This window comes from Anomaloglossus baeobatrachus, chromosome 4 (genome assembly GCF_048569485.1).
Source record: "Anomaloglossus baeobatrachus isolate aAnoBae1 chromosome 4, aAnoBae1.hap1, whole genome shotgun sequence".
Taxonomy (NCBI): Eukaryota; Metazoa; Chordata; class Amphibia; order Anura; family Aromobatidae; genus Anomaloglossus; species Anomaloglossus baeobatrachus.
Genome location: NC_134356.1, coordinates 686,839,073 through 686,866,307, shown reverse-complemented (window position 1 = coordinate 686,866,307; position 27,235 = coordinate 686,839,073). Strand labels below are relative to the sequence as shown.

The following is a 27,235-nucleotide window of genomic DNA, read 5'->3' as shown; positions in this document are numbered from 1 at the left end:
GAGCGCATGGGCCACGCATGGAACATGTGTCAGCTGGCCTCGCCTCAAAGCTGCCACCAGGTTCCGGCCATTGTCACACACGACCTTTCCTGGCTTTAGGTTCAGAGGTGTGAGCCAGTGATCTGCCTGCTGTTTCAGAGCTGTCCACAGCTCTTCTGCATTGTGGGGTTTGTCACCGATGCAGATTAGCTTCAGCACAGCCTGTTGCCGCTTCGCCGAGGCAGTGCTGCAGTGCTTCCAGCTTGGGACTGGTGTGGAGGGTACAGTGGATGAGGATGCGCAGGAGGAGGAGGAGGCTGAAGAGCATGACATTCCTGAGCTGTAGAGTGTGGGTGAAACACTGACTGAGGTAGGGCCTGCAAACCTTGGTGTGGGAAGGACGTGTTCCGTCCCTCGCTCAGACTGGGTCCCAGCTTCCACAATATTAACCCAGTGTGCCGTCAACGAGATGTAGCGGCCTTGCCCACAAGCACTTGTCCACGTGTCTGTGGTTAGGTGGACCTTGGGTGAAACAGCGTTGTTCAGGGCACGTGTGATGTTTTGTGACACGTGGTTATGCAACGCGGGGACGGCACACCGGGAGAAATAGTGGCGGCTGGGGACCGAGTAACGTGGGACAGCTGCTGCCATCAGGTCGCGGAATGCTTCTGTCTCCACCAGCCTAAAAGGCAACATTTCCAGCGCAAGCAGTCGCGAAATGTTAGCATTTAGAACTGTGGCATGTGGGGTGTTGGCAGTGTATTTGCGCCTGCGTTCAAAGGTTTGCTGAATGGATAACTGAACGCTGCGCTGGGACAAGGACGTGCTTGATGATGGTGTTCTTTCTGCGTAGGCAACTGCAGGTGCAGGAGTGGAGGAGGCTTGTTCGCAGGCAGCATGGACAGGGGATTGGCTCGCATGCACAACCAGCGAAGACGTAGCAGTGACATCAGCAAGCACTGCTCCTCGACTCTGTTGTACTTCCCACAAACTCGGGTGCTTGGCTGACATGTGCCTGATCATGCTGGTGGTGGTCAGGCTGCTAGTTTTGGTACCCCTGCTGATGCTGGCACGGCAGGTGTTGCAAATGGCCTTTTTAGAATCATCTGGAGCCAACTTAAAAAACTGCCAGACTCGGGAAGACCTAACATTTGTACAGGCACCTTGTGTCGTCGTGTTGTTCCGGGGAACGGTTGCCTGACTTCTGCCTGGGGCCACCACCCTGCTTCTTACTGCCTGTTGTGATGCTACGCCTCCCTCCCCCTGTGCACTGCTGTCCTCGCTCTGCATATCCTCCTGCCAGGTTGGGTCAGTTACTAGATCATCCACCACGTCGTCTTCCTCTTCCGCACCCTGCTCCTCCTGACTTCCTGACAATTGTGTCTCATCATCGTCCACCACTTGTTGAGACACGTTGCCAACTTCGTGAGAACGTGGCTGCTCAAATATTTGGCCATCTGTACAGACGATCTCCTCATGACCCACTTCAATATGAGCTGGCGAGAGGCCAGAATGTGTGAATGGAAACGTGAACAGCTCTTCCGAGTGTCCAAGTGTGGGATCATTAATGTCCGAGGAGGACGTGTACTCAGCCTGGTGGTAGGAAGGAGGATCAGGTTCAGAAATGTGCGGTGCAGTATCACGGCTACTGACACTTGACCGTGTGGAAGACAGAGTGTTTGTGGTGGTGCCAATCTGACTGGAAGCATTATCTGCTATCCAACTAACAACCTGTTGACACTGGTCTTGGTTCAAGAGCGGTGTACTGCTGCGGTCCCCAAGAATTTGGGACAGGACGTGCGAGCGACTAGATGTGGCCCTTTGTTGTGGCGAAATTAGAGCTTGCCCACGACCTCGGCCTCTGCCTGCACCACCATCACGTCCACTTCCTTGTTCCTTGCCAATGCCCTTGCGCATTTTGCAATGCTGTGCTGACGTGTATTCACTACTTGTGCGTTATATCAAAGTTTGTGGAAATTGCACACAAGTGCACCTGTACGCTGCCACCGACAGGCACACACGTGCGGTTTTTAAATGCAAGCACGGACGCACTAAGAACCTAACACAGGTTTTAGGAGCAAAAATTAAGAACTCTGACACTATCAGCCACTGCTGACTGACGTGTATTATACACTACACTTGTGCGTTATATAATAGTTTGGTAAAAACGCACACAAGTGCACCTGTACGCTGCCACCGACAGGCACACACGTGCGGTTTTTAAATGCAAGCACGGACGCACTAAGAACCTAACACAGGTTTTAGGAGCAAAAATTAAGAACTCTGACACTATCAGCCACTGCTGACTGACGTGTATTATACACTACACTTGTGCGTTATATAATAGTTTGGTAAAAACGCACACAAGTGCACCTGTACGCTGCCACCGACAGGCACACACGTGCGGTTTTTAAATGCAAGCACGGACGCACTAAGAACCTAACTGGTTTTAGGAGCGACAATTGCTGAGAAGTCTGACACTATCAGGACTGTTTTAGACTGTGTACACCAGCCCCAGATATGATGAAGGCTGGTTTACGGTCACCACTACGAATGGCTATGTACCCTGCCTGCCTGCCTGCCTGTATACTGCTACAATAGTCCTGACAAGGACTCTTTTGGTCACTAGCCTGTATTCCAACCTGGCTATACCCTGCCTGTATACAGCAACAATAGTCCTGAGAAGGACTCTGCTCCTGTACTCCGACCTGGCTATACCCTGCCTGCCTGTATACAACTAGAATAGTCCTGAGAAGGACTTTTGGTCACACTGTTTGCAGCCCTGCAACTGAAAAAGCTATAAAGGGCCGCAAAGCTTTCCCTGAATCAGCGACACTCTCCCTGCACTCACTGTCTGGATAGCTGTGAGCAGAGCACAGCGCGCCGGCCGGTATAAAGGCTCGGTCACGCTGTGCAGGCCGGCCAATCACTGCAATTCCACAACTAACAGGGCTGTGGCATTGCAGTGGTCTGCCAGCCAATCCCTGCATGAGGGCTGGCTCTCAAAAGAGCGCCAACATGCAGGGATGAAGACCACGAGTACAGCATGAGTATCGCGAGATTACTCGGTCCCCGCCGAGCAGCCCGAGTACAGCGATACTCGTGCGAGTACCGAGTAGTTACAAGCATGCTCGCTCATCACTAGTCTGAACCATTGAATGAGTTATTGAGGGGGACATCTCATGGTCCCAGGAATCAGCCTATTCGATGGACCGACCGACAACAACAGGCGTTCGATCAAATTCGGGCCGCTCTCATACAGGCACCTCTGTTGGCATATGCTCGCTTTGACCGACCCTTTAATCTGTATACAGACGGAAGTCTGCATGGGCTGGGAGCAGTGTTGGCCCAAGAGCAAGAGGGACGGGAGAGGGTTGTCGCGTATTCCAGCTGATCCTTACGGGACACTGAGCGCAATCCTGATAACTATAGTTCGTTCAAATCGGAGATGTTAGCCCTGGTGTGAGCAATGACCGAAAAATTTGCTGAGTATCTAGCAGGGTCAGAGGTTCTTGTAATGACAGACAATAACCTGCTAGCTCTTCTGGAGAATGCCAAACTGGGAGCGTTAGAACAGAGATGGGTGGTGCGATTGTCCAAATTTAATTACCGGATTCGGTTCCGGTCCGGCAAAGATAACTCCAATGTGGATGTCCTGTCACGGTTAATGCGAGATGCGCCAGGGTGTGAGGTAGACGAAGATCTTGAGGATATCGAGATTCCTGACCTGAGGCGATTACCTGAATTTGTAGATCTGGCACGTTCAAGTGGGGTGGTAACACGAGTAGCCAGTTTGCTGGGAAAGACTCGTCAAAAATGGGCTGATCTACAGAACGCAGACCCTGGGCTGTCAATAGTAAAGATGTGGGTGAATCAGAAAACTTGGCCTGATGTGAAAGCTAGATCTCAGTTGAGCTCGAAAGAGCAAAAGTTGTTACGGCAGTGGGAAAGACTGACAATAACGGAGGGAGTGTTGTATCGCTGGATCTATTTGCCGGCTGAGTTAGGATACCGATGGCAGGAGGTAATCCCGTCCTCAGCAGCCCCAGACATTGCTCGCGAGGCCCATACCCAGGGTGCTCACCTTGGGTCTGAGAAAATGTATCGATGGTTGCACCGATTTGTATACACTCCCGGCTTAGAAGAAGTTGTAAGGGAGGTGTGTGCTAGATGCCGACCCTGCGAGTTGAATAAGTTCCCTGAACAAAGGACCCCTGTTCAAACCATCATGACATCCGCCCCGCTGGAGGTGTTAATGGTAGATTACCTGACGATTGGGTATTCTAGGAGTGGGCATCATTCGTGCCTTGTGATGACTGATCACTTTACAAAATTTGCCATGGTTGTCCCCACCAGGGACCAGACCGCTGAATCCACAGCGGAAGCAATCTGTAAACATTTTATCCCAACCTACGGGTGTCCACAACGGATACATTCAGATCAAGGAGCCTGCTTCCAGGGTAAACTCATGACTGAGTTTCTGCAGGTCTATGGCATCAAACAATCGCGAACGACACCCTACCATCCGCAAGGGAATGGAGCCTGTGAGCGGTTCAATCGTACGCTGCTACAGATGTTGAGGACGCTTGAACAGCAACAGAAGGCAAGGTAGACTGAGTTCATCCCTGAACTTGTGTGGGCCTATAACAATAGAGTACATAGCAATACAGGGTTTACCCCTTACATGATGATGTTTGGGCGGCCTGGGAGGGAGGTCGAGGAACTGAACTTGTCAGTACCTGGGGAACTCGAGTATCGCACAGCCAGTGAATGGATTCAGAGTCACCAATGGAAGCTGTGAGAAATCCACAGGATAGTAGGGGAACGGGTGCGGGACTATCCCCATCGAGATCGTGGACTGGTGCATGGAGATGAGTTCCTAGTGGGCGATAGGGTGCTTTTACGAGTTACTCGCCCAGGTGGAAAGTTGGAGAGATCAGTGGGAGGCTACACCTTACACTGTGGTGTACAGACTATTCACAGGGGGAAGTGTGTACACTGTGATCCCTGAAGGATGTGTCGGGCCCCATCGTACGTTGCACTGGAACTGGTTGAAAAGGTGCATCTCCGACACACCCACATGCCCACCTGTCTCGCCTGATCCACCAATCACGGGTCGGCCAAATAACCTTGTGTGTGACTGCTGTGATGATTTCAGCAACGTGGCACCAGATGACCAAGATCTGGCATTGCAGATTCCAGTTGGTCCAGAGCTACCTCCAAGTGTCGTTGCTCCGTCAGACATGGAAATCACCCCCATGAACACGACAGGTACTGAATTATGAAGATCTGAAAGGAGTACGGCTGGTGTTCCTCCGATACGGTACAACCCTGAAGAATATGTACTGCATGTAACATGTACAAATTGATTTGTCGGGAAACCAAATCTTAAGTGGGGTGGAGTGTAACAGGGTGAAAATGTACATAAGATAAACTTGCATGTTTGTTAATGTATTTTATAAATTTATGCTAGAATTTAAATGGCCACTAGGTGTCACTAGAGGGCAGAACACTGCTAGACAATAAGGGGTTACATTAGATTTCCCTGGTAACGTAGACTGAGAGAGATGGTTAGAAAGTTCAGTCAGGATCTGAGGGACTGCACAAGAGAAATACGGCTCTTCTTTTCCCGTGTTTGGATTCATAGGATTGCCTGTTTTGTTTTTTTTTCCTTTTGTGGACTGCTTACTCGTTTTTTTTCTTTGGAGCTGTTACTGCCCCTGACAAGAGGACTTCATCTGAGTGAATATTTCTCCAGAAACTGTTTGGATAAAATCATCTAAGAGTGAAACAGAAGCAGTCTGAGGGGACGGACGCCATCTTGAGTGAAGGACTTCAGTGAGTAACAATTGATCTGAGACCGATCGGTGTATAATAGTCAGTCAGAGACAGATAGATAGATAGATAGATAGATAGATAGATAGGATAAAGAAGAAGGAATATTATTCAGCGACAGATTATTCACTGAGAAGACCCTGTGTTTGCTTGGTTATCCTGAGGTGTTTCTCTGAACAGGAAGTTATTAGAGGTTGAGCTGTGTTGTGCTGATAAAAACAGACTATTCTGCCTTTGCTTCATCCCACTGTCTGGGGCAGTGAGGTACACAATATTGCATAGAGGTACATGTAGAGCTAGAGGTACACGTATTAAGGTACATGTACATATATTTACTTGTTTGTGAATGTATATGGGAAGGTGGCCGGGTACCCTGATTGAATTGTAAACATAAGGGGAGGTGGTTGTAAGATTATATCCTTGGAGGGATCATGTGCCCTTATCTGTAGTAGTGTACCCGGGTAAGCCCCATCAATAGATAAGGGAGGGAGCGGTATAGTTGGGGGAAATATAGTCCAGTTCATCCCAACAGACCGACACTTGAAGTCCTCCAAGTTGCATAAACTGTTATTGTTTATTCCGGGCTGTTGTGGCCCAATAGTTGTAAGTGCACTGTTATTTTTTTATTGTGAAAACATTTTTTGAGACTTATAAAGAAAACTGTTATTCACCATCTTTGCGTCCCTGGGTTTTCCATAGTGCCATCGTATCTTAATAGTCTTAACGACAGGCATTCAGTCGTTACATATTTGGCGTAGTCGGCAGGATACGGTGCTCGCTATGGATAACCCCGATCAGGTGAGAGACGCTGTAACACCCCCTGTAGTACTTCACCCCCCTTCCCCTTTGGTGACCAGCAGTGAGCGGCTAATAGGGTGTTCTGCAACGGGCGCGCTGCTAAATCACCTGGCTAAATTCGATGGGTATAACTTACTGTTCAGTGACTGGCTGGGCTGGCTGAAGAACGCCATTGCCTTGCACAGCGTACACCCCAAACTGTAGCCCGAGGTCACACTGAATGCTCTAGAGGGAGATGCCCGCAAGGTTGTTCTGCTGAAACAAGAAGGGCAGCGGAAGACAGTGGATGAAATAATTCAGGTCTTGGAAAAGGCTTTCGACCATGTGGCAGCGGCCGGACAACTGCGAGTACAGTTTTTCGCTCGTACCCAGAGGAGCGGAGAAAGTCTGATACAGTATGGCATCGCATTGGAAGAATTGTATCAGGAAATTAAGAAATCTTTTGTAAAAACATTTTTTGAGACTTCTAAAGAAAACTGTTATTCACCATCTTTGTGTCCCTTGGTTTTCCATAGTGCCATCGTATCTTTATAATCATACCGACCATCATTCAGTCGTTACAAAAACACATAGAAAACACCCTCAAAGGTGTCCAAAAGGTGATAAACAACTCACAAGACACCACAAACACATGGGAAAGTGACAAGGACAAATACTCATGCGAAAACAAGACAGCTGGACGAGGAAAAAGAGGAGGAGACACAGATATCGGAGTATCTGCAAGTGAACGTCGATGCCATTACTGTGCAACTTGAGCCTTGCTCATTTTGGGCTTCCTATCTGGATCAATGGCCTGAGCTCACCACTTATGCCTTGGTGAGCTTGTCATGCCCTGCAGCCAGCGTTCTTTCGGAATGTGTATTTAGTGCTGCTGGGTGTGTGCTGACAGATAAGCGCATGCATCTGTTCAGTGACAACATGGACAGACTAACGTTCATTAAGATGAGGAAGTCATGGATCACAGAGGACTTTTCGACCCCTTTGTCATCCATGGGAGGCGAAAGGCTGGTGTATTTTTGAGAGTGCTTCATGCAAAGCATCTTTTTAAGGTTGCAACTGGGGGACAACTGATGCCAGTCAAGTGGTGTGTGTGTGGCCCAATTTTTGGAAACGAGGGAGACTGTGGTTGGAGTCCCCTTGCTTTTTTAAAAAATAACCAAGATGAACAAGTCATGGATCACAGAGGACTTTTCTACCCCAGTGTCATCCAGGGGAGGCGAAAGGCATGTGTATTTTTGAGAGTGCTTCATGCAAAGCATCCTTTTAAGATTGCAACTGGGGGACAACTGATGCCAGTCAAGTGGTGTGTGTGTGTCACAATTTTTGGAAATGAGGGACACTGTGGTTGGAGTCCCTTTGCTGTGTTTTACATGATTTTCGAAGGGTATGACATGGCTTAGAAGTTTACTTTCAGCATCTGCAAACGGTTGGGTGCAAAAATGCTGCCTTTCCAACCTTATCAACAGAGGATTTTCGAGACCTTATGCCCATTGCACTGCCCCAAGAGCTGATGCCCAGTCGCCTCTCCTTCTCCAAGAAAGTCGTACCCACACTACACCAGCATGTTGCACACAACATCACCGCTTCCTTGAGAAACTCTGTGTGTGACAGGGTGTATTTCACCACAGATACTTGGCCAGGTAAGCATGGACAGGGGCGTTACATGTCGCTGACTGGGCAATGGGTTACTATGGGGAGAGATGGAGAAGGGTCTGCTGTACAAGTCTTTCCATCCACACGAGTTGTGTGTCAATACTTCCTCTGTATGTAGAAGTTCCTCCACTGCTTCTGCCTCCTCAACCATGCCTAGGTCCTCAACCTCTGCTCAAAACCTGTATTGTAAGTAGTGATGAGCGAGTACTAAAAAGCTCGGGTGCTCGAAGCTCGGGCCGAGCCTCCCAAGATACTCGTGTACTCGGCCCGAGCACCGAGCCCAATGTTATCCTATGGGAGACCCGAGTATTTTTGTGAAATGACCACCGGCAGCATGTAGAAACCCTAAAAATAGCACAAAAGTCTCCGAAGAGTGCTCAAATGACATGGCAACAGCATGGGGAAGACCCTTTAAGCATTTATCACTCAAAAGTCACAGCTGTGAACAATTTTGTCCGCGTTTTACGCCATTTTTACGGACTCACCAGAAAACCTTCCAAAATGACACCAAAATGATTTTTCATGGCGGAAATGTTAAGGGCACATACCCAATAGTGAGATAGAGCTAATGTATGTTACTTTTTGAGATCAATACATGAAAGATTTTACGTAAAACATTGTGTGGCACTCCGATGTCCCTGAGAAGAGACGTACATAAAGGCCTCTCAGTCTAATGTGCCCATTTTGAGGAACTGAGTCTTTGTAGTATTTTCCTTTGCCAGGGCAGTCCAAAATTGTGAGGTTCACCAATGCCCCTGCATACAGACGTGCATGATGGCCTGTAAACCTGAAGTGCCCATTGGAAGGAAGTGGGTCTATTGTAGTATAGCCCTTAGGCAGGGCAGCAAAAAATTGGGAGGCTCCACGTTGTCCCTGGATAGAGACGTGCATGAGGGCCTCAAAACATTAAGTGTCCATTGTCAGGAAGTGGGTGTATTATAGTATAGCCCTTAGGCAGGGCAGCCAAAAATTGGGAGGCTCCACGTTGTCCCTGGATAGAGACGTGCATGAGGGCCTGTAAACCTGAAGTGCCCATTGGAAGGAAGTGGGTCTTTTGTAGTATAGCCCTTTGGCAGGGCAGCCAAAAATTGGGAGGCTCCACGTTGTCCCTGGATAGAGACGTGTATGAGGGCCTGTAAACCTGAAGTGCCCATTGGAAGGAAGTGGGTCTTTTGTAGTATAGCCCTTTGGCAGGGCAGCCAAAAATTGGGAGGCTCCACGTTGTCCCTGGATAGAGACGTGCATGAGGGCCTGTAAACCTGAAGTGCCCATTGGAAGGAAGTGGGTCTTTTGTAGTATAGCCCTTTGGCAGGGCAGCCAAAAATTGGGAGGCTCCACGTTGTCCCTGGATAGAGACGTGCATGAGGGCCTCAAAACATTAAGTGTCCATTGTCAGGAAGTGGGTGTATTATAGTATAGCCCTTAGGCAGGGCAGCCAAAAATTGGGAGGCTCCACGTTGTCCCTGGATAGAGACGTGCATGAGGGCCTCAAAACATTAAGTGTCCATTGTCAGGAAGTGGGTGTATTATAGTATAGCCCTTTGGCAGGGCAGCCAAAAATTGGGAGGCTCCACGTTGTCCCTGGATAGAGACGTGCATGAGGGCCTGTAAACCTGAAGTGCCCATTGGAAGGAAGTGGGATTCTTGTAGTATAGCCCTTTGGCAGGGCAGCCAATAATTGGGAGGCTCCACGTTGTCCCTGGATAGAGACGTGCATGAGGGCCTCAAAACATTAAGTGTCCATTGTCAGGAAGTGGGTGTATTATAGTATAGCCCTTTGGCAGGGCAGCCAAAAATTGGGAGGCTCCATGTTGTCCCTGGATAGAGACGTGCATGAGGGCCTGTAAACCTGAAGTGCCCATTGGAAGGAAGTGGGTCTTTTGTAGTATAGCCCTTTGGCAGGGCAGCCAAAAATTGGGAGGCTCCACGTTGTCCCTGGATAGAGACGTGCATGAGGGCCTCAAAACATTAAGTGTCCATTGTCAGGAAGTGGGTGTATTATAGTATAGCCCTTAGGCAGGGCAGCCAAAAATTGGGAGGCTCCACGTTGTCCCTGGATAGAGACGTGCATGAGGGCCTCAAAACATTAAGTGTCCATTGTCAGGAAGTGGGTGTATTATAGTATAGCCCTTTGGCAGGGCAGCCAAAAATTGGGAGGCTCCACGTTGTCCTTGGATAGAGACGTGCATGAGGGCCTCAAAACATTAAGTGTCCATTGTAAGGAAGTGGGTGTATTATAGTATAGCCCTTTGGCAGGGCAGCCAAAAATTGTGAGGCTCCACGTTGTCCCTGCATAGAGACGTGCATGAGGGCCTCAAAACATTGTTCCCATTGCAAAGGAGCGGGTCTCCTGTCGTTGTAATGTCCATTCTGCAAAGAATGGGCGAAAAAATTTACCACTGGGGGTATACCTGAAACAAAGGCCTAACTCTTGTAACGGTCACCATGGTGGCGCATGAGGAGAAGGAGGAGCAGTCCAGCGATTATCCAAAGTCCAGAAGTGTGTACCCATGGGTGACTGGAGGTACATGGCAAATTCCCGTTACAAACTTTAAATTCCGCTCTCATTTGCTGGTGGTGTGGTGAAGTCTGGCCCAATCCAACCCTTGTTCATCTTGATCAGAGTCAGCCTGTCAGCATTTTCAGTTGACAGGCGGGTGCGTTTATCTGTAATGATTCCACCTGTGGCACTAAAAACACGCTCTGACAAAACGCTAGCGGCAGGGCAGGCCAGGACTTCCAAGGCGTAGAGAGCCATATCATGCCACGTGTCCACCTTGGATACCCAATAATTGTAAGGCACAGAGGAATGTCGGAGTACAGTTGTTCGATCTGCAAGGTACTCCTTGAGCATCTGGGCAAACTTAGGATTTCTTGTGGCACTACCCCGCACCTCAGGGGCTGTGGTACGTGAGGGGCTGAGAAAACTGTCCCACATCTTAAAGACTGTTCCCCTACCTCTGGCGGATTGGACTTGTGCCTCTCTCGGCTGTACGCCTTGGTTGTCCACTGATTCCTGACCTATGCCGCTAGCGTTTTGTGAGGGGAATGCTTTGCCTACTTCCGTGACTATGGCCTTCCGGAACTGCTGCATTTTGGTTGACCTCTCCGCCTCGGGAATAAGAGACATAAAGTTCTCCTTGTAGCGTGGGTCTAACAGTGTTACCAACCAGTAATGATTGTCGGCCAAGATGTTCTTAACGCGAGGGTCACGAGACAGGCAGCTTACCATGAAGTCAGCCATGTGCGCCAGACTCTTAACAGCCAGGACTTCAGTAGCCTGACCAACACGTTGACTGAACATGCTGTCCTCCTCCTCCTCCTCCTCCTCCTCCTCATCTACCCTGTCCTCTGGCCAGCCACGCTGAACCGAGGATATGACTGGTGTGCATGTCATATCCTCAATTTGGCCGGAGATTTGCTCCATGTCTTCATCCTCCTCCTCGTCATAGTCCTCCACTGCACGTTGTGATGAGACGAGGCTGGGCTGTGTGTTATCACCCACACCCACTACTGTTTCTTGCTGCAACTCATCGCGCTCCGCCTGCAATGCATCATGTTTGGTTTTGAGCAGAGACCGTTTTAGAAGGCAGAGTAGCGGTATGGTGACGCTAATAATGGCGTCATCACCACTCACCATCTTGGTGGAGTCCTCAAAGTTTTGGAGGATGGTACATAGGTCGGACATCCATCTCCACTCCTCAGGTGTTATGTGTGGAGTTTGACCCATTTCCCGACGGCTTAGGTGATGCAGGTACTCAACAACTGCCCTCTTCTGCTCACATATCCTGACCAACATGTGCAGAGTTGAATTCCAACGCGTGGGGACATCACACACCAGTCTGTGAGCCGGAAGATGCAAACTGCGCTGAAAGCCGGCAAGGCCGGCTGAAGCAGTAGGTGACTTTCGAAAATGTGCAGACAGGCGGCGAACTTTTACCAGCAGATCAGACAGCTCTGGGTATGACTTTATAAACCGCTGAACCACGAGGTTGAGCACATGGGCCACGCATGGAACATGTGTCAGCTGGCCTCGCCTCAAAGCCGCCACCAGGTTCCGGCCATTGTCACACACGACCTTTCCTGGCTTTAGGTTCAGAGGTGTGAGCCAGTGATCTGCCTGCTGTTTCAGAGCTGTCCACAGCTCTTCTGCATTGTGGGGTTTGTCACCTATGCAGATTAGCTTCAGCACAGCCTGTTGCCGCTTCGCCGAGGCAGTGCTGCAGTGCTTCCAGCTTGGGACTGGTGTGGAGGGTACAGTGGATGAGGATGCGCAGGAGGAGGAGGAGGCTGAAGAGCATGACATTCCGGAACTGTAGAGTGTGGGTGAAACACTGACTGAGGTAGGGCCTGCAAACCTTGGTGTGGGAAGGACGTGTTCCGTCCCTCGCTCAGACTGGGTCCCAGCTTCCACAATATTAACCCAGTGTGCCGTCAACGAGATGTAGCGGCCTTGCCCACAAGCACTTGTCCACGTGTCTGTGGTTAGGTGGACTTTGGGTGAAACAGCGTTGTTCATGGCACGTGTGATGTTTTGTGACACGTGGTTATGCAACGCGGGGACGGCACACCGGGAGAAATAGTGGCGGCTGGGGACTGAGTAACGTGGGACAGCTGCCGCCATCAGGTCGCGGAATGCTTCTGTCTCCACCAGCCTAAAAGGCAACATTTCCAGCGCAAGCAGTCGCGAAATGTTAGCATTTAGAACTGTGGCATGTGGGGTGTTGGCAGTGTATTTGCGCCTGCGTTCAAAGGTTTGCTGAATGGATAACTGAACGCTGCGCTGGGACAAGGATGTGCTTGATGATGGTGTTATTTCTGCGTAGGCAACTGCAGGTGCAGGACCGGAGGAGGCTTGTTCGCAGGCAGCATGGACAGGGGATTGGCTCGCATGCACAACCAGCGAAGACGTAGCAGTGACATTAGCAAGCACTGCTCCTCGACTCTGTTGTACTTCCCACAAAGTCGGGTGCTTGGCTGACATGTGCCTGATCATGCTGGTGGTGGTCAGGCTGCTAGTTTTGGTACCCCTGCTGATGCTGGCACGGCAGGTGTTGCAAATGGCCTTTTTAGAATCATCTGGATCCAACTTAAAAAACTGCCAGACTCGGGAAGACCTAACATTTGTACAGGCACCTTGTGTCGTGTTGTTGTTCCGGGGAACGGTTGCCTGACTTCTGCCTGGAGCCACCACCCTGCTTCTTACTGCCTGTTGGGATGCTACGCCTCCCTCCCCCTGTGCACTGCTGTCCTCGCTCTGCATATCCTCCTGCCAGGTTGGGTCAGTTACTGGATCATCCACCACGTCGTCTTCCTCTTCCGCACCCTGCTCCTCCTCCTGACTTCCTGACAATTGTGTCTCATCATCGTCCACCCCTTGTTGAGACACGTTGCCAACTTCGTGAGAACGTGGCTGCTCAAATATTTGGCCATCTGTACATACGATCTCCTCATGACCCACTTCAACATGAGCTGGCGAGATGCCAGAATGTGCGAATGGAAACGTGAACAGCTCTTCCGAGTGTCCAAGTGTGGGATCATTAATGTCCGAGGACGTGTACTGAGCCTTGTGGTAGGAAGGAGGATCAGGTTCTGAAATGTGCGGTGGAGTATCACGGCTACTTACACTTGACCGTGTGGAAGACAGAGTGTTTGTGGTGGTGCCAATCTGACTGGAAGCATTATCCGCTATCCAACTAACAACCTGTTGACACTGGTTTTGGTTCAAGAGCGGTGTACTGCTGCGGTCCCCAAGAATTTGGGACAGGACGTGCGAGCGACTAGATGTGGCCCTTTGTTGTGGCAAAATTAGAGCTTGCCCACGACCTCGGTCTCTGCCTGCACCACCATCACGTCCACTTCCTTGTTCCTTGCCAACGCCCTTGCGCATTTTGCAATGCTGTGCTGACGTGTATTCACTAGACTTGGGCGTTATATCAAAGTTTGTGCAAATCGTGCACCTGTACGCTGCCACCGACAGGCACACACGTGCAGTTTTTAAATGCAAGCACGGACGCACTAAGAACCTAACAGGTTTTGGGAGCAAAAATTAATGACGAGAACTCTGACACTATCAGCCACTGCTGACTGACGTGTATTATACACTACACTTGTGCGTTATATAATAGTTTGGTAAAAACGCACACAAGTGCACCTGTATGCTGCCACCGACAGGCACACATGTGCGGTTTTTAAATGCAAGCACGGACGCACTAAGAACCTAACAGGTTTTAGGAGCAAAAATTAATGACGAGAACTCTGACACTATCAGCCACTGCTGACTGACGTGTATTATACACTACACTTGTGCGTTATATAATAGTTTGGTAAAAACGCACACAAGTGCACCTGTACGCTGCCACCGACAGGCACACACGTGCGGTTTTTAAATGCAAGCACGGACGCACTAAGAACCTAACAGGTTTTTAGGAGCGACAATTGCTGAGAAGTCTGACACTATCAGGACTGTTTTAGACTGTGTACACCAGCCCCAGATATGATGAAGGCTGGTATACGGTCACCACTAGGAATGGCTATATACCCTGCCTGCCTGCCTGCCTGCCTGTATACTGCTACAATAGTCCTGACAAGGACTCTTTTGGTCACTAGCCTGTATTCCGACCTGGCTATACCCTGCCTGTATACAGCAACAATAGTCCTGAGAAGGACTCTGCTACTGTACTCCGACCTGGCTATACCCTGCCTGCCTGTATACAACTAGAATAGTCCTGAGAAGGACTTCTGGTCACACTGTTTGCAGCCCTGCTACGGAAATAGCTATAAAGGGCCGCAAACCTTTCCCTGAAGCAGCGACACTCTCCCTGCACTGACTGTCTGGATAGCTGTGAGCAGAGCACAGCGCGCCCGCCGGTATAAAGGCTCGGTCATGCTGTGCATGCCGGCCAATCACTGCAATTCCACAACTAACAGGGCTGTGGCATTGCAGTGGTCTGCCAGCCAATCCCTGCATGAGGGCTGGCTCTCAAAAGAGCGCCAACATGCAGAAATGAAGACCACGAGTACAGCACGAGTATCGCGAGATTACTCGGTCCCCGCTGAGTAGACCGAGTACAGTGATACTCGTGCGAGTACTGAGTAGTAACAAGCATGCTCGCTCATCACTAATTGTAAGGCCACCGGCATTGTAACTGTGCACAAGGGATCACGCACACCTCCTTACTATGCTGGCAGCAGAGCTCAACGGCATCAGGCGGTCGACTCTTTACTTTGAAATGTCTGGGAAATGTGAGTCACACCGCTGAGGAGTTGTGGACGGTTAACTCTGGAGAGTGAAACCGAGTTTCATCAATGGTTGTCTCCACTCAACCAGCAGCCAGGGAAGGCAGTGTGCGACAACGATGCAAACCTGGGTGCGGCCCTTCCTCAGGGCAATGTGACAAACGTGCTTTGTATGGCTCACGTGTTGAACCTGTTTGTCCAGCAATTTTTAAACCACCATCCCGGCCTACATGCCCTTTGCAGTGGGCACGCTCGCGATGTGTTCACTTCCACCGTTCACACCCAGCAGCTCAACAACTTGCATTGCTTCTGAAGTCTTTTGGTCTGGCAGTTCACCTCCTGAAATGCTATGTGTTGACACGCTGGAATTTGAATCTACACAAGTTGCAGCGTCTGTGGCAGCACCGGCGAGCCCTGCTGCAATCAGATCAAGGACCTATCACCCTTCTTCGAAGCTTACAAATGGCGACAAAGATGTTTAGCGCTGACAATGCCATTATCAGCATGACAATTCCAGTCATTTTAATGCTGGTGCACACTAAAAACAGCATTCATAGTCAGGTGGTAGAAAAAGAGGAATGGGAAGAAGAACAGGAGGAGTCATATGCGCAAGGGATAACAACATCTATGAGGTCCAGATGGTCAGCAGCACCAAGGCGGCAGACATGGTACGGTGGGGGAGAGGGCACGTAGTGTCAGACTAACTGTTGAGGAAGGTGCAGGAGCCGAGGAAGAAATGGAGGACGAACTGTTGATGGGCATGGAAGACTGAGCAGATGAGGGAGAGCTTGCTCACATTTCGGTTGTGCGAGGTTGGGGGAAGAGGGCAGAGGAAGGAGGCATGATTCTCACCTCTCCGCCACCAACACAGCAAGGACTTGGTCCTCCTGGATGCGCAAGACACATGAGCGCCTTCTTGCTGGACTACCTACAACATGACCCCCGGATTATCCGAATCAGAAGTAATGCTGACTAATGGGTTGCCACACTGTTAGATCCCCATACTTACACCGATCCTGGGACCTTGCACCACTTTAAATCGGACCTCTAGCAGGCGGTAATATTACCTGGTGATTCAATTTGGACAGCAGTGGTTTATTTATTTTTAAATCATTGACTGTGGTATATTGATCTTCTACAGCTTTTTTCCTGCTAGTGGTTTGTAATTTTTACATTGTATCAATCAATGGTGGTGTCAGATAAAGTACTATACTTTTGAGTACGATAGGGTATTTGGTCTGCAGTGACAGATTATATACAGTTAGGTCCAGAAATCTTTGGACAGTGACACAATTTTCGCGAGTTGGGCTCTGCATGCCACCACATTGGATTTGAAATGAAACCTCTACAACAGAATTCAAGTGCAGATTGTAACGTTTAATTTGAAGGTTTGAACAAAAATATCTGATAGAAATTGTAGGAATTGTACACATTTCTTTACAAACACTCCACATTTTAGGAGGTCAAAAGTAATTGGACAAATAAATCAAACCCAAACAAAATATTTTTATTTTCAATATTTTGTTGCGAATCCTTTGGAGGCAATCACTGCCTTAAGTCTGGAACCCATGGCCATCACCAAACACTGGGTTTCCTCCTTCTTAATGCTTTGCCAGGCCTTTACAGCCGCAGCCTTCAGGTCTTGCTTGTTTGTGGGTCTTTCCGTCTTAAGTCTGGATTTGAGCAAGTGAAATGCATGCTCAATTGACTTGGCCATTGCAGAATGTTCCACTTTTTTGCACTCATGAACTCCTGGGTAGCTGTGGCTGTATGCTTGGGGTCATTGTCCATCTGTACTATGAAGCGCCGTCCGATCAACTTTGCGGCATTTGGCTGAATCTGGGCTGAAAGTATATCCCGGTACACTTCAGAATTCATCCGGCTACTCTTGTCTGCTGTTATGTCATCAATAAACACAAGTGACCCAGTGCCATTGAAAGCCATGCATGCCCATGCCATCACGTTGCCGCCACCATGTTTTACAGAGGATGTGGTGTGCCTTGGATCATGTGCCGTTCCCTTTCTTCTCCAAACTTTTTTCTTCCCATCATTCTGGTACAGGTTGATCTTTGTCTCATCTGTCCATAGAATACTTTTCCAGAACTAAGCTGGCTTCATGAGGTGTTTTTCAGCAAATTTAACTCTGGCCTGTCTATTTTTGGAATTGATGAATGGTTTGCATCTAGATGTGAACCCTTTGTATTTACTTTCATGGAGTCTTCTCTTTACTGTTGACTTAGAGACAGATACACCTACTTCACTGAGAGTGTTCTGGACTTCAGTTGATGTTGTGAACGGGTTCTTCTTCACCAAAGAAAGTATGCGGCGATCATCCACCACTGTTGTCATCCGTGGACGCCCAGGCCTTTTTGAGTTCCCAAGTTCACCAGTCAATTCCTTTTTTCTCAGAATGTACCCGACTGTTGATTTTGCTACTCCAAGCATGTCTGCTATCTCTCTGATGGATTTTTTCTTTTTTTTCAGCCTCAGGATGTTCTGCTTCACCTCAATTGAGAGTTCCTTAGACCGCATGTTGTCTGGTCACAGCAACAGCTTCCAAATGCAAAACCACACACCTGTAATCAACCCCAGACCTTTTAACTACTTCATTGATTACAGGTTAATGAGGGAGACGCCTTCAGAGTTAATTGCAGCCCTTAGAGTCCCTTGTCCAATTACTTTTGGTCCCTTGAAAAAGAGGAGGCTATGCATTACAGAGCTATGATTCCTAAACCCTTTCTCCGATTTGGATGTGAAAACTCTCATATTGCAGCTGGGAGTGTGCACTTTCAGCCCATATTATATATATAATTGTATTTCTGAACATGTTTTTGTAAACAGCTAAAATAACAAAACTTGTGTCACTGTCCAAATATTTCTGGCCCTGACTGTATATATGTCCTGCATCCCAACCTAGATTGATCACGGAATGATATACTTTGTATAGTCCTACTCAGGATCTTGGTGTTAGTTTCCTGACATGGAACTTTGTATTGGGGTGTTTGTTGTCTGTTTGTATTTTAAATGTTTTTAACCCTTTCACTGTCTTGTGAGGATATTATGTGTATAAATTTTTGTATCAATAAAATTATTACTTGTGAATTAAAAAAATATTTCATTGGTTGATCCCTATATACAGTGATTCTTTCCCTCTCTTTTTTGATTCAGTCTTAATATTGCTGATGGTGATCCCAATTGGGGAATGGTGCCCCCTATCTTTTCAATTCACTGTTAGATCCCCGGTACAAGACAAAATTTGGAAAAATAAATCCTGCCATACAACGGGACAAAGTATACAGGAGTATCAGCAGAAGGTGGTACGCAATCTTAGATCTACTTTTCCACTAAACACCAGTGCTGCACAGAGTGAATCTCAACGGTTTGTCATGGCTAGTAGGAAATGGTCTTTTACTTGTCCACATCTGAGGGACCGAGGCGTTGACTATGGTGTCCCTGCAGAGTTGCAAATTAGTAAATATACAAAATGAGTGGCAAAAGGCCATATTCTGGTGGAAAGGGGAACAGGTGTGTTGGAAAGTAGAAAAAGGTTTGTGTCTGTGGGTTAAGCAACAGTAACATCTGCTGAAGAAACCCCATCTGTTACGGGGGGACTGGCAGATTAAGATAAGGTGGTATATATCCCAATCGCCAGTCGGGGTCCACCGTGCTCCCAGATGGAAAAAGGAGATGCTGGCAACACGAAGGTTAGGCGGAGGATACAGAGATGGGTGGCTATGAAACTAATAGTAGCCTGAACCAAGTTAGATGACACTCGGATCTGGAGACTGGGAACCCTGTTAGCGTCACAGGGTCCACACACCCACCCAGCACAAGAACTCCCTGTTAACAACACAGGGGCCATTGAGTACGCTGTCCGTGTGCGTAGGGGCCACACCTGTGGATACCAGGCACATCAGCAGCAGCAGCCCAGTTAATGCCACTGGACTGCACTAGCATGACTGGTAGGACAAGAGCTGGCCTTAACCATTCTATGTTACCAACTGTGGTGGCGGCCTGCACCGACACCCTATCCCTGTCTAGCTCTGGCCTAAAGCCGCAATGGGTTCAACACATGGAGGTGTGCTCCTTCTGAGCATAATAGAAGACTGCGCACCTCCTTGTTGGTTCCAGCCCCTTTTATAACCTGGGTCCACCCAAACCTAGGGGGGACCACAAAGCACCTCCTTGAGACAAAAGCAGAGTGACACATCATCAGTGGCATAACCAGCGGCATATTCCGAACCGCCACTTCAATGATGACCGCATGGCAGCCATGACCCAAACACCTCACCAGTCATCGTCTGACCAACAATAATGAGGTGACAAGTCATAGGGGCGGGCCTCTGCAAGCCAGTCCGAAGTGGCCAGGCCAAATCATCAGGACACCTGATGCCCTGTGTCCTATCTGGGCCTGCCACGTCAGGGACAGGGCCAAAGAGTTCATTACCGGACCTAAACTCTGATGCACTAAGTGCCTGAGCATGCTCAGTAGCATGAACAACAGTCTCAGAAAAAAGACTATCAGCTTCAGCATGCTGTCTAGGCACAACACAGGACTTAGACATGGCATGGAGTCCAAGTACCTGTGCAAAGAGGTTTTTCGCACTAAGTGTGGGAGCATGCGATGTAGCCTGAACTGAGGACTTAGCCTCAGGAATGGCACAGTCAGGCTGAGCATACTCACTAGGCGAAACACTGGCTGTGGCTGGGGTAAATCGGCACACGCATGCGCACTAGCCGCCTCTCCACACTTAGACGTGGAGGAGAAAGCAGCCAGCTGGACGACCCGAAGCACAGCCAAAAATGGCAGCCAACGCCTGGGCACAACTGGAAACGCAGCAGGCTGCTTGCGTTTACGACACTACCGATTTGTAACACCAACTACCAGCCAAAATAACAGGTGTACTTCTTCCCGTGGATAATCTGATGTGATCCCTTTTTTTCACGGACACGACCATCGCTAACAAATGTAGATGAGGCAGCAAAACAGCAGTTGCTTCAATGGATCTCAAGTGCTCCATAAAGTGGCCTCTCCTCCACCTCAAGTTCAATATCCCAAATACTCCAATTCTCTGTGGTGTCAACCCAATCACACTTGCTTCCTAACACCTCTCAAGTTTCCAACAGCCCTGCTGAGTATGGGGTAACAGAGATGGTTGAGTCTGCTGAGCTGTTCAGTCACACTATAGCCTGGGAATCTGAGGTCTGCTCCAAAGCTGCAGTGAGTACAGACAAAGAAGTTCTTATTATTAGTATTATTATTATTATTATTTATTTATAGAGCACCATTGATTCCATGGTGCTGTAAATGAGAAGGGGGTTACATACAGAATAGATATACAAGTAACTATAGACAGACTGTTACAGGGGGAAGAGAGCACTGCCCTTGCGGGATTACATTCTAAAGGATTTTGGGGAGGAGACAGTAGGTGGGGTGTAGGTTGGGCGGCAGCTACGCACGGTGGTGGGGTCATTGCAGGTTATAGTCATTTCTGAACAGATGAGTTTTCAGATTCAGTTTGAAGCTTGCGGGTGTAGCAGATAATCTGACGTGTTGAGGCAGTGAGTTCCAGGAGAAAGGGGAAATTATCTGCACAGATGGCCAGAAGCTTTGTGAGTTGGATCCAGGCCTCGATGAAGAAGGTGCTGAGCATAATGTACACCCTCATTCCCAAACTGTAAATCCTCGTGGTGGAGACAGTGGGGAACATGCTGAGGAGCACAGATACCTGATTGGAACGACAACTTTACTATTCGGTCAGGGCAGGAAGAGGTTGTCTCGGAGGACTCAGGACGAGGGGAATGAAAACACACCGGGTGATGATGAGGTTGGAGACCTCACTTACTGCCAAACCAAAGTCACCCAGTCGATGAGGTCAGCAGAGGAGGTGGAGGAGGATGCGACTGACGACGATGTTACGCTGCGTCTTCCTGGACAGAGACAAAGTACTGGAAGCACGTCAACAACTGAATCCTCAGACACAACTCTGCCTCTGAGCAGAAGTCGTGGTGGCTTTGCAGGTCGCATGGGCTGTAAGCCTTGCCTAGCCTGGGGCTTTTTTGACATCGCAAAGGATCACCCAAATCATGTAATCTGTAAGATTAGTCACCAATCTCTAAGTGGAGCCGAACAACTCACTACTTATCCACTGTCAATGCAACATGCTTATTTGCCATTTATTGCATGCATTGTTGCAGACTACACACAAGGGGCTGCTGTTTTTTTGCATCTGGGTTTGTCTGTTTGGTCACTATAGCAATAGCAAAATGGTCTTTGGCTGTGGACTTGGAGGGCGGAGGAGATTCTGTGTATGATGATAAGGAAAAGCTAAAGGTGTGCGTTACAGCAAGGAGCCCGCGGAAACACTTTGGTCAATTGTGAGTGGAGTCGTGTTGGAGTTGGGTGAGGAGGACCATAACGCTTGTGAGCAGCATCCTGGGCCAGAGACCACTATTCTTCCGGTGCTGTCTATACTGTTTACCGTGAGAGGAGCGTTAAGTCTGTATTTATGGCAACTGGACACCACAGTACCCGGGTACGGTAGGCTGGGCCCAGACAGTAATGCGTGCACCCAACACTTTGTTTAAATTAGCAAAACACATATCTGATCTGGTTAGGCCGACTATATAGACAATAAGACTTGCTGCCTCTGCATTGTCAAATTGTCAATTACAGTTAAAATCATAGAGGGACAGCGACACATGTTTGCATTGACTGTTGCTTTACAATATTTCCAGGAGTGTGTTGCTGAGCTGTGTAGTTTGCATTCACACTGTTATCATCTGCCTTATCTGTGAGGCTTCCGCTAACAAGGGTATTCAGGGGGTAATGGGTTTTGTCTATGTTTAGGTAGATAAGTTGTAAGCTCTTGTGATGCACCACTGGGAAGTCGTGTTCGCCCACACACACACACACACACACACACACACAATTAGTCCTGCAATGCAGAAGGATTACCAGGTAGTAGGCAGCTGTTTACACAGTCCCTTGGTTAGTCCAAATTTGGTGAGTAGGGTGTATAAATCGTCATTACGAGTGTTGCAGCATAGGGGTGAAGGCTTTTGGAATTGTGAATAGATTGTTCTATTCTTTCAGTTTTAGGCATGCGTCTTATTGTTTTTTTTTTTTTTTTTTTTTTTTTGTTTTTTTTTTTTTTTTTTTTTTACTGCACTATTCTAAGTCCTGTTGTGTATAAATACGTGACTCTTCAGATTTTGTGTTATACCATGCCTGATGAAGAGACCTGAGTAGTCTCGAAAGCTTGCAATTATTACCATCTTTTCAGTTAGCCATTAAAAGGTATCAACCACTGAGGACTCTCTGTTCTTTTAAACAATTTGTTTGTTTTGGGAAAGTTAAACAATTATTTATCAACTCAACTGCCCAGAGTTCTTTTCCTGTTGCCTGGTTTGGCTGCATACTGGGGAGCCCACCCTGTAAACGAGTTTAAATGAAGCATAAGTCGCAATGTGAATTTCACTGTGCTACAATGCGGCCTAGCGTGCCTGTGCAACCACCGCCTGCCCCATCAAGTGTATCTGCGTGCTCTTCATCCTCTGTGACTGTGGGGACAGCAGTCTCACATGGTTTTTCACGCTGACCTTCCAACCCTTTATCCGCAACAGGGAGTGTAATTAGCAGGTCGTCACTTGTTTTAGAAGTGGAAACAACTGATCGTGTTGAGCTCTGACAGACATCGAGAGAACCACCTTTGGATGAAGGCAAATTGATATCCACGCCTGCATCTTCATCACATATTGGATGGACTACCTGCAGTTAATAATTGCGTAGCAGTAATGGAGAGGAGTGTAGAAGGCACATGTGGTGTACCTTGATTGGCAGCACAGGGACACTAAGATAGTATTCCAGACACTTTTAGGTTGGCACAAAAAGTGTCATCTCTTTGGGAAAATAAAACAGCGTGGCAAAAATGGGAAGGTGGGTAGAGTGCCCGGGTGCTGTGGGTACCAGGACAGGAAAGGAAAACTAAGTTAGTATTCCAGACACTTTTAGGATGGCACAAAAAGTGTCAGCTCTTTGGGCAAATAAAATATCATGGCAAAACTGGGCAGGTGGGTACAGTGCCCGGGTGCTGTGTGTAGCAGGACAGGAAAGGAAGCCTCACTTTCTATCCCTCCTAATGATGAAATGCAGCAAGGAATTCCCTGAGCTGAGGTACACAGACGCTGTTATCTAAAGCTGTGCACAGCGTTTGCACGGACCTAGCAGGTATGGGTATGAACGCTTGTAAATCAGCCCTGAAAAGGGCTGAAATAACCAGCAGTCCTTAATCCCTACAGCGCTGTGTAGCTTGCACTATGTCTATAGCGCACACAGCAGGAGCGGCGGCAGCAGCAGCGTGAGCGGTGACTGTCACCCACACGCAGAAGACAGATAATGGCGGCGAAGGGGAAAATGGCCGTATCTTATAAGGCAAGGACATGTGACATGCACAGCCTATGACACATGCCCTTGCTTGTCTGGCAAAAATCCACTTAGCTGTGTGTGTGTCTGTGATTGGCTGACAGCCTGGCCCGCCCCACTGTATGCGTGGTTAGGGGGAAAAAAAAAATGGCGATCGGCAATGTCTCAGGACTCAGCAGCACCACAGATCTAAACCCCGTCCCCCCCGCACACTATAGGCTGAATTTTGTTAATAGCGTGATTCACAGTGACTCACACTATTACAGTGAAAAGCCAGCTAGTAACTAGCTAGGCTTTTTGGTGATCGAACCGTTCCATATGGAAGGTAGCACAGTTGCCTCTTCCCTGATCAAGATTTTTTAATTGAAACGTACGTAGGCTCTTCTGAGGCCTCCCTCAGATGGAGCCCCCCTCCATTATATTGATTCTATGTGCTGGTTGTTTACATTGGGCTTTTCATCACTGCCACAGGTTTGTATATATGGATCCCTTTGGGACTGCAGCTTAATACATGCATGCCTGGTATTGCAGATAACTGTGCTACCTTCCACATGGAACTTAATATTATTTGAGAGGCAATATAATCCAGCGATCAGTTGTTGTATGCGTTTCTGTATCTGGCAATATGCAATGTAAACCCTTCATATCAGCCAATATGTTCCAGCACTAGCTATTATTGCTCGTTTGGGGGTCTGTCTGCCATCTCTATTTTTAACATGTCTTTTATGACATCTGGATGTTCACTTTTGTATGGTGTGTTTAATAAAATTTGTATTTTGGTGCACTCTAAAAACTCTTGTCCTCACATTAATGACATGTCAGATACGGCAGAAAAATCCTCTCCGGGTCCGGCCAGGTCACCCCCGGTGATCCCCGGTCCCCTTGGTACCTGCTGCAGTGTGGGTCCTCTGCGACCCCCTCCTTCCCCTTGTCTTCAGAAGAAATGTCGGCCGCATGCGCAGAGTGCTGCCTGTCAGCCAGCTCCCTGTGCCCAGTGATATTAAGCCCACTGCGGCTCACACTGCTGTGCTGTGGACCTGGGGAGATTGGCTGCAGTATTCTCAGGTCACTGCCCATACACTTCACTCATTTTCAGTAAATGGGGGATACAGTCAGGGCCAGAAATATTTGGACAGTGACACAAGTTTTGTTATTTTAGCTGTTTACAAAAACATGTTCAGAAATACAATTATATATATAATATGGGCTGAAAGTGCACACTCCCAGCTGCAATATGAGAGTTTTCACATCCAAATCGGAGAAAGGGTTTAGGAATCATAGCTCTGTAATGCATAGCCTCCTCTTTTTCAAGGGACCAAAAGTAATTGGACAAGTGACTCTAAGGGCTGCAATTAACTCTGAAGGCGTTTCCCTCGTTAACCTGTAATCAATGAAGTAGTTAAAAGGTCTGGGGTTGATTACAGGTGTGTGGTTTTGCATTTGGAAGCTGTTGCTGTGACCAGACAACATGCGGTCTAAGGAACTCTCAATTAAGGTGAAGCAGAACATCCTGAGGCTGAAAAAAAAAAAAAACTCCATCAGAGAGATAGCAGACATGCTTGGAGTAGCAAAATCAACAGTCGGGTACATTCTGAGAAAAAAGGAATTGACTGGTGAGCTTGGGAACTCAAAAAGGCCTGGGCGTCCACGGATGACAACAGTGGTGGATGATCTCCGCATACTTTTTTTGGTGAAGAAGAACCCGTTCACAACATCAACTGAAGTCCAGAACACTCTCAGTGAAGTAGGTGTATCTGTCTCTAAGTCAACAGTAAAGAGAAGACTCCATGAAAGTAAATACAAAGGGTTCACATCTAGATGCAAACCATTCATCAATTCCAAAAATAGACAGGCCAGAGTTAAATTTGCTGAAAAACACCTCATGAAGCCAGCTCAGTTCTGGAAAAGTATTCTATGGACAGATGAGACAAAGATCAACCTGTACCAGAATGATGGGAAGAAAAAAGTTTGGAGAAGAAAGGGAACGGCACATGATCCAAGGCACACCACATCCTCTGTAAAACATGGTGGAGGCAACGTGATGGCATGGGCATGCATGGCTTTCAATGGCACTGAGTCACTTGTGTTTATTGATGGCATAACAGCAGACAAGAGTAGCCGGATGAATTCTGAAGTGTACCGGGATATACTTTTAGCCCAGATTCAGCCAAATGCCGCAAAGTTGATCGGACGGCGCTTCATAGTACAGATGGACAATGACCCCAAGCATACAGCCAAAGCTACCCAAGAGTTCATGAGTGCTAAAAAGTGGAACATTCTGCAATGGCCAAGTAAATCACCAGATCTTAACCCAATTGAGCATGCATTTCACTTGCTCAAATCCAGACTTAAGACGGAAAGACCCACAAACAAGCAAGACCTGAAGGCTGCGGCTGTAAAGGCCTGGCAAAGCATTAAGAAGGAGGAAACCCAGCGTTTGGTGATGTCCATGGGTTCCAGACTTAAGGCAGTGAATGCCTCCAAAGGATTCGCAACAAAATATTGAAAATAAAAATATTTTGTTTGGGTTTGGTTTATTTGTCCAATTACTTTTGACCTCCTAAAATGTGGAGTGTTTGTAAAGAAATGTGTACAATTCCTACAATTTCTATCAGATATTTTTGTTCAAACCTTCAAATTAAACGTTACAATCTGCACTTGAATTCTGTTTTAGAGGTTTCATTTCAAATCCAATGTGGTGGCATGCAGAGCCGAACTCGCGAAAATTGTGTCACTGTCCAAATATTTCTGGACCTAACTGTACGTTCCCTGAGCGTGTACTTGCTCTCTCCGTGCATCCGTCACCGACGATTCTCTCCACTGGACTCCACTGTCTTGTCTCACTGTCCACTGTCTGCCCCTCCCACCTGGTCGTCTAGTGGACTGGATCGGCTCCACCTCTAAGTGGCCATCTATTAGGTCCAACCCTAGTCTGGAAACAGTCTATGGGGGAATTTAAGGATAAAACAGGGATTATCTAGAATGTTTTTGTTGTTACCAGCATTGGTCTTCTGGGTCCCTGGGGGTTGGCCCTGTATTCTGGTGGGGATGCAGTACCTTGTAGCTCCCTGATGTCTTCAGGGCGCTACATTGGAACAATTTTGTGAATGCTAAAGATTAGTGAGGTACTGCCACCGGTGGTGCTGCCGCTGTTGATAGACAGTTAGCTTAGCTAAGAGTTTAATGATAGGTAGTTGAGAAACATAGGAGAGCAATAGTGTAGAATAGGAATATGCAGTGAAGGGAAAGTTGTGTGCCACAAATTGGCATTTAATGCTATAAATAGGGATTGCTACTTGTGAGTAG

The 27,235-nt window shown here is 48.0% G+C and overlaps 1 protein-coding gene across 1 annotated transcript in view; it reads left to right on the top strand.

Annotated features, from left to right (window-relative positions):
* Positions 1-6,594: 6,594 nt before the first annotated feature.
* The window catches only part of LOC142302873 (olfactory receptor 5G9-like), a 30,458-nt gene continuing 9,817 nt past the window's right edge, over positions 6,595-27,235 (top strand). The window contains exon 1 of the mRNA XM_075343979.1: positions 6,595-6,612. Coding sequence (XP_075200094.1) covers positions 6,595-6,612 — 18 coding nt within the window. The remainder of the gene's footprint in view (positions 6,613-27,235) is intronic.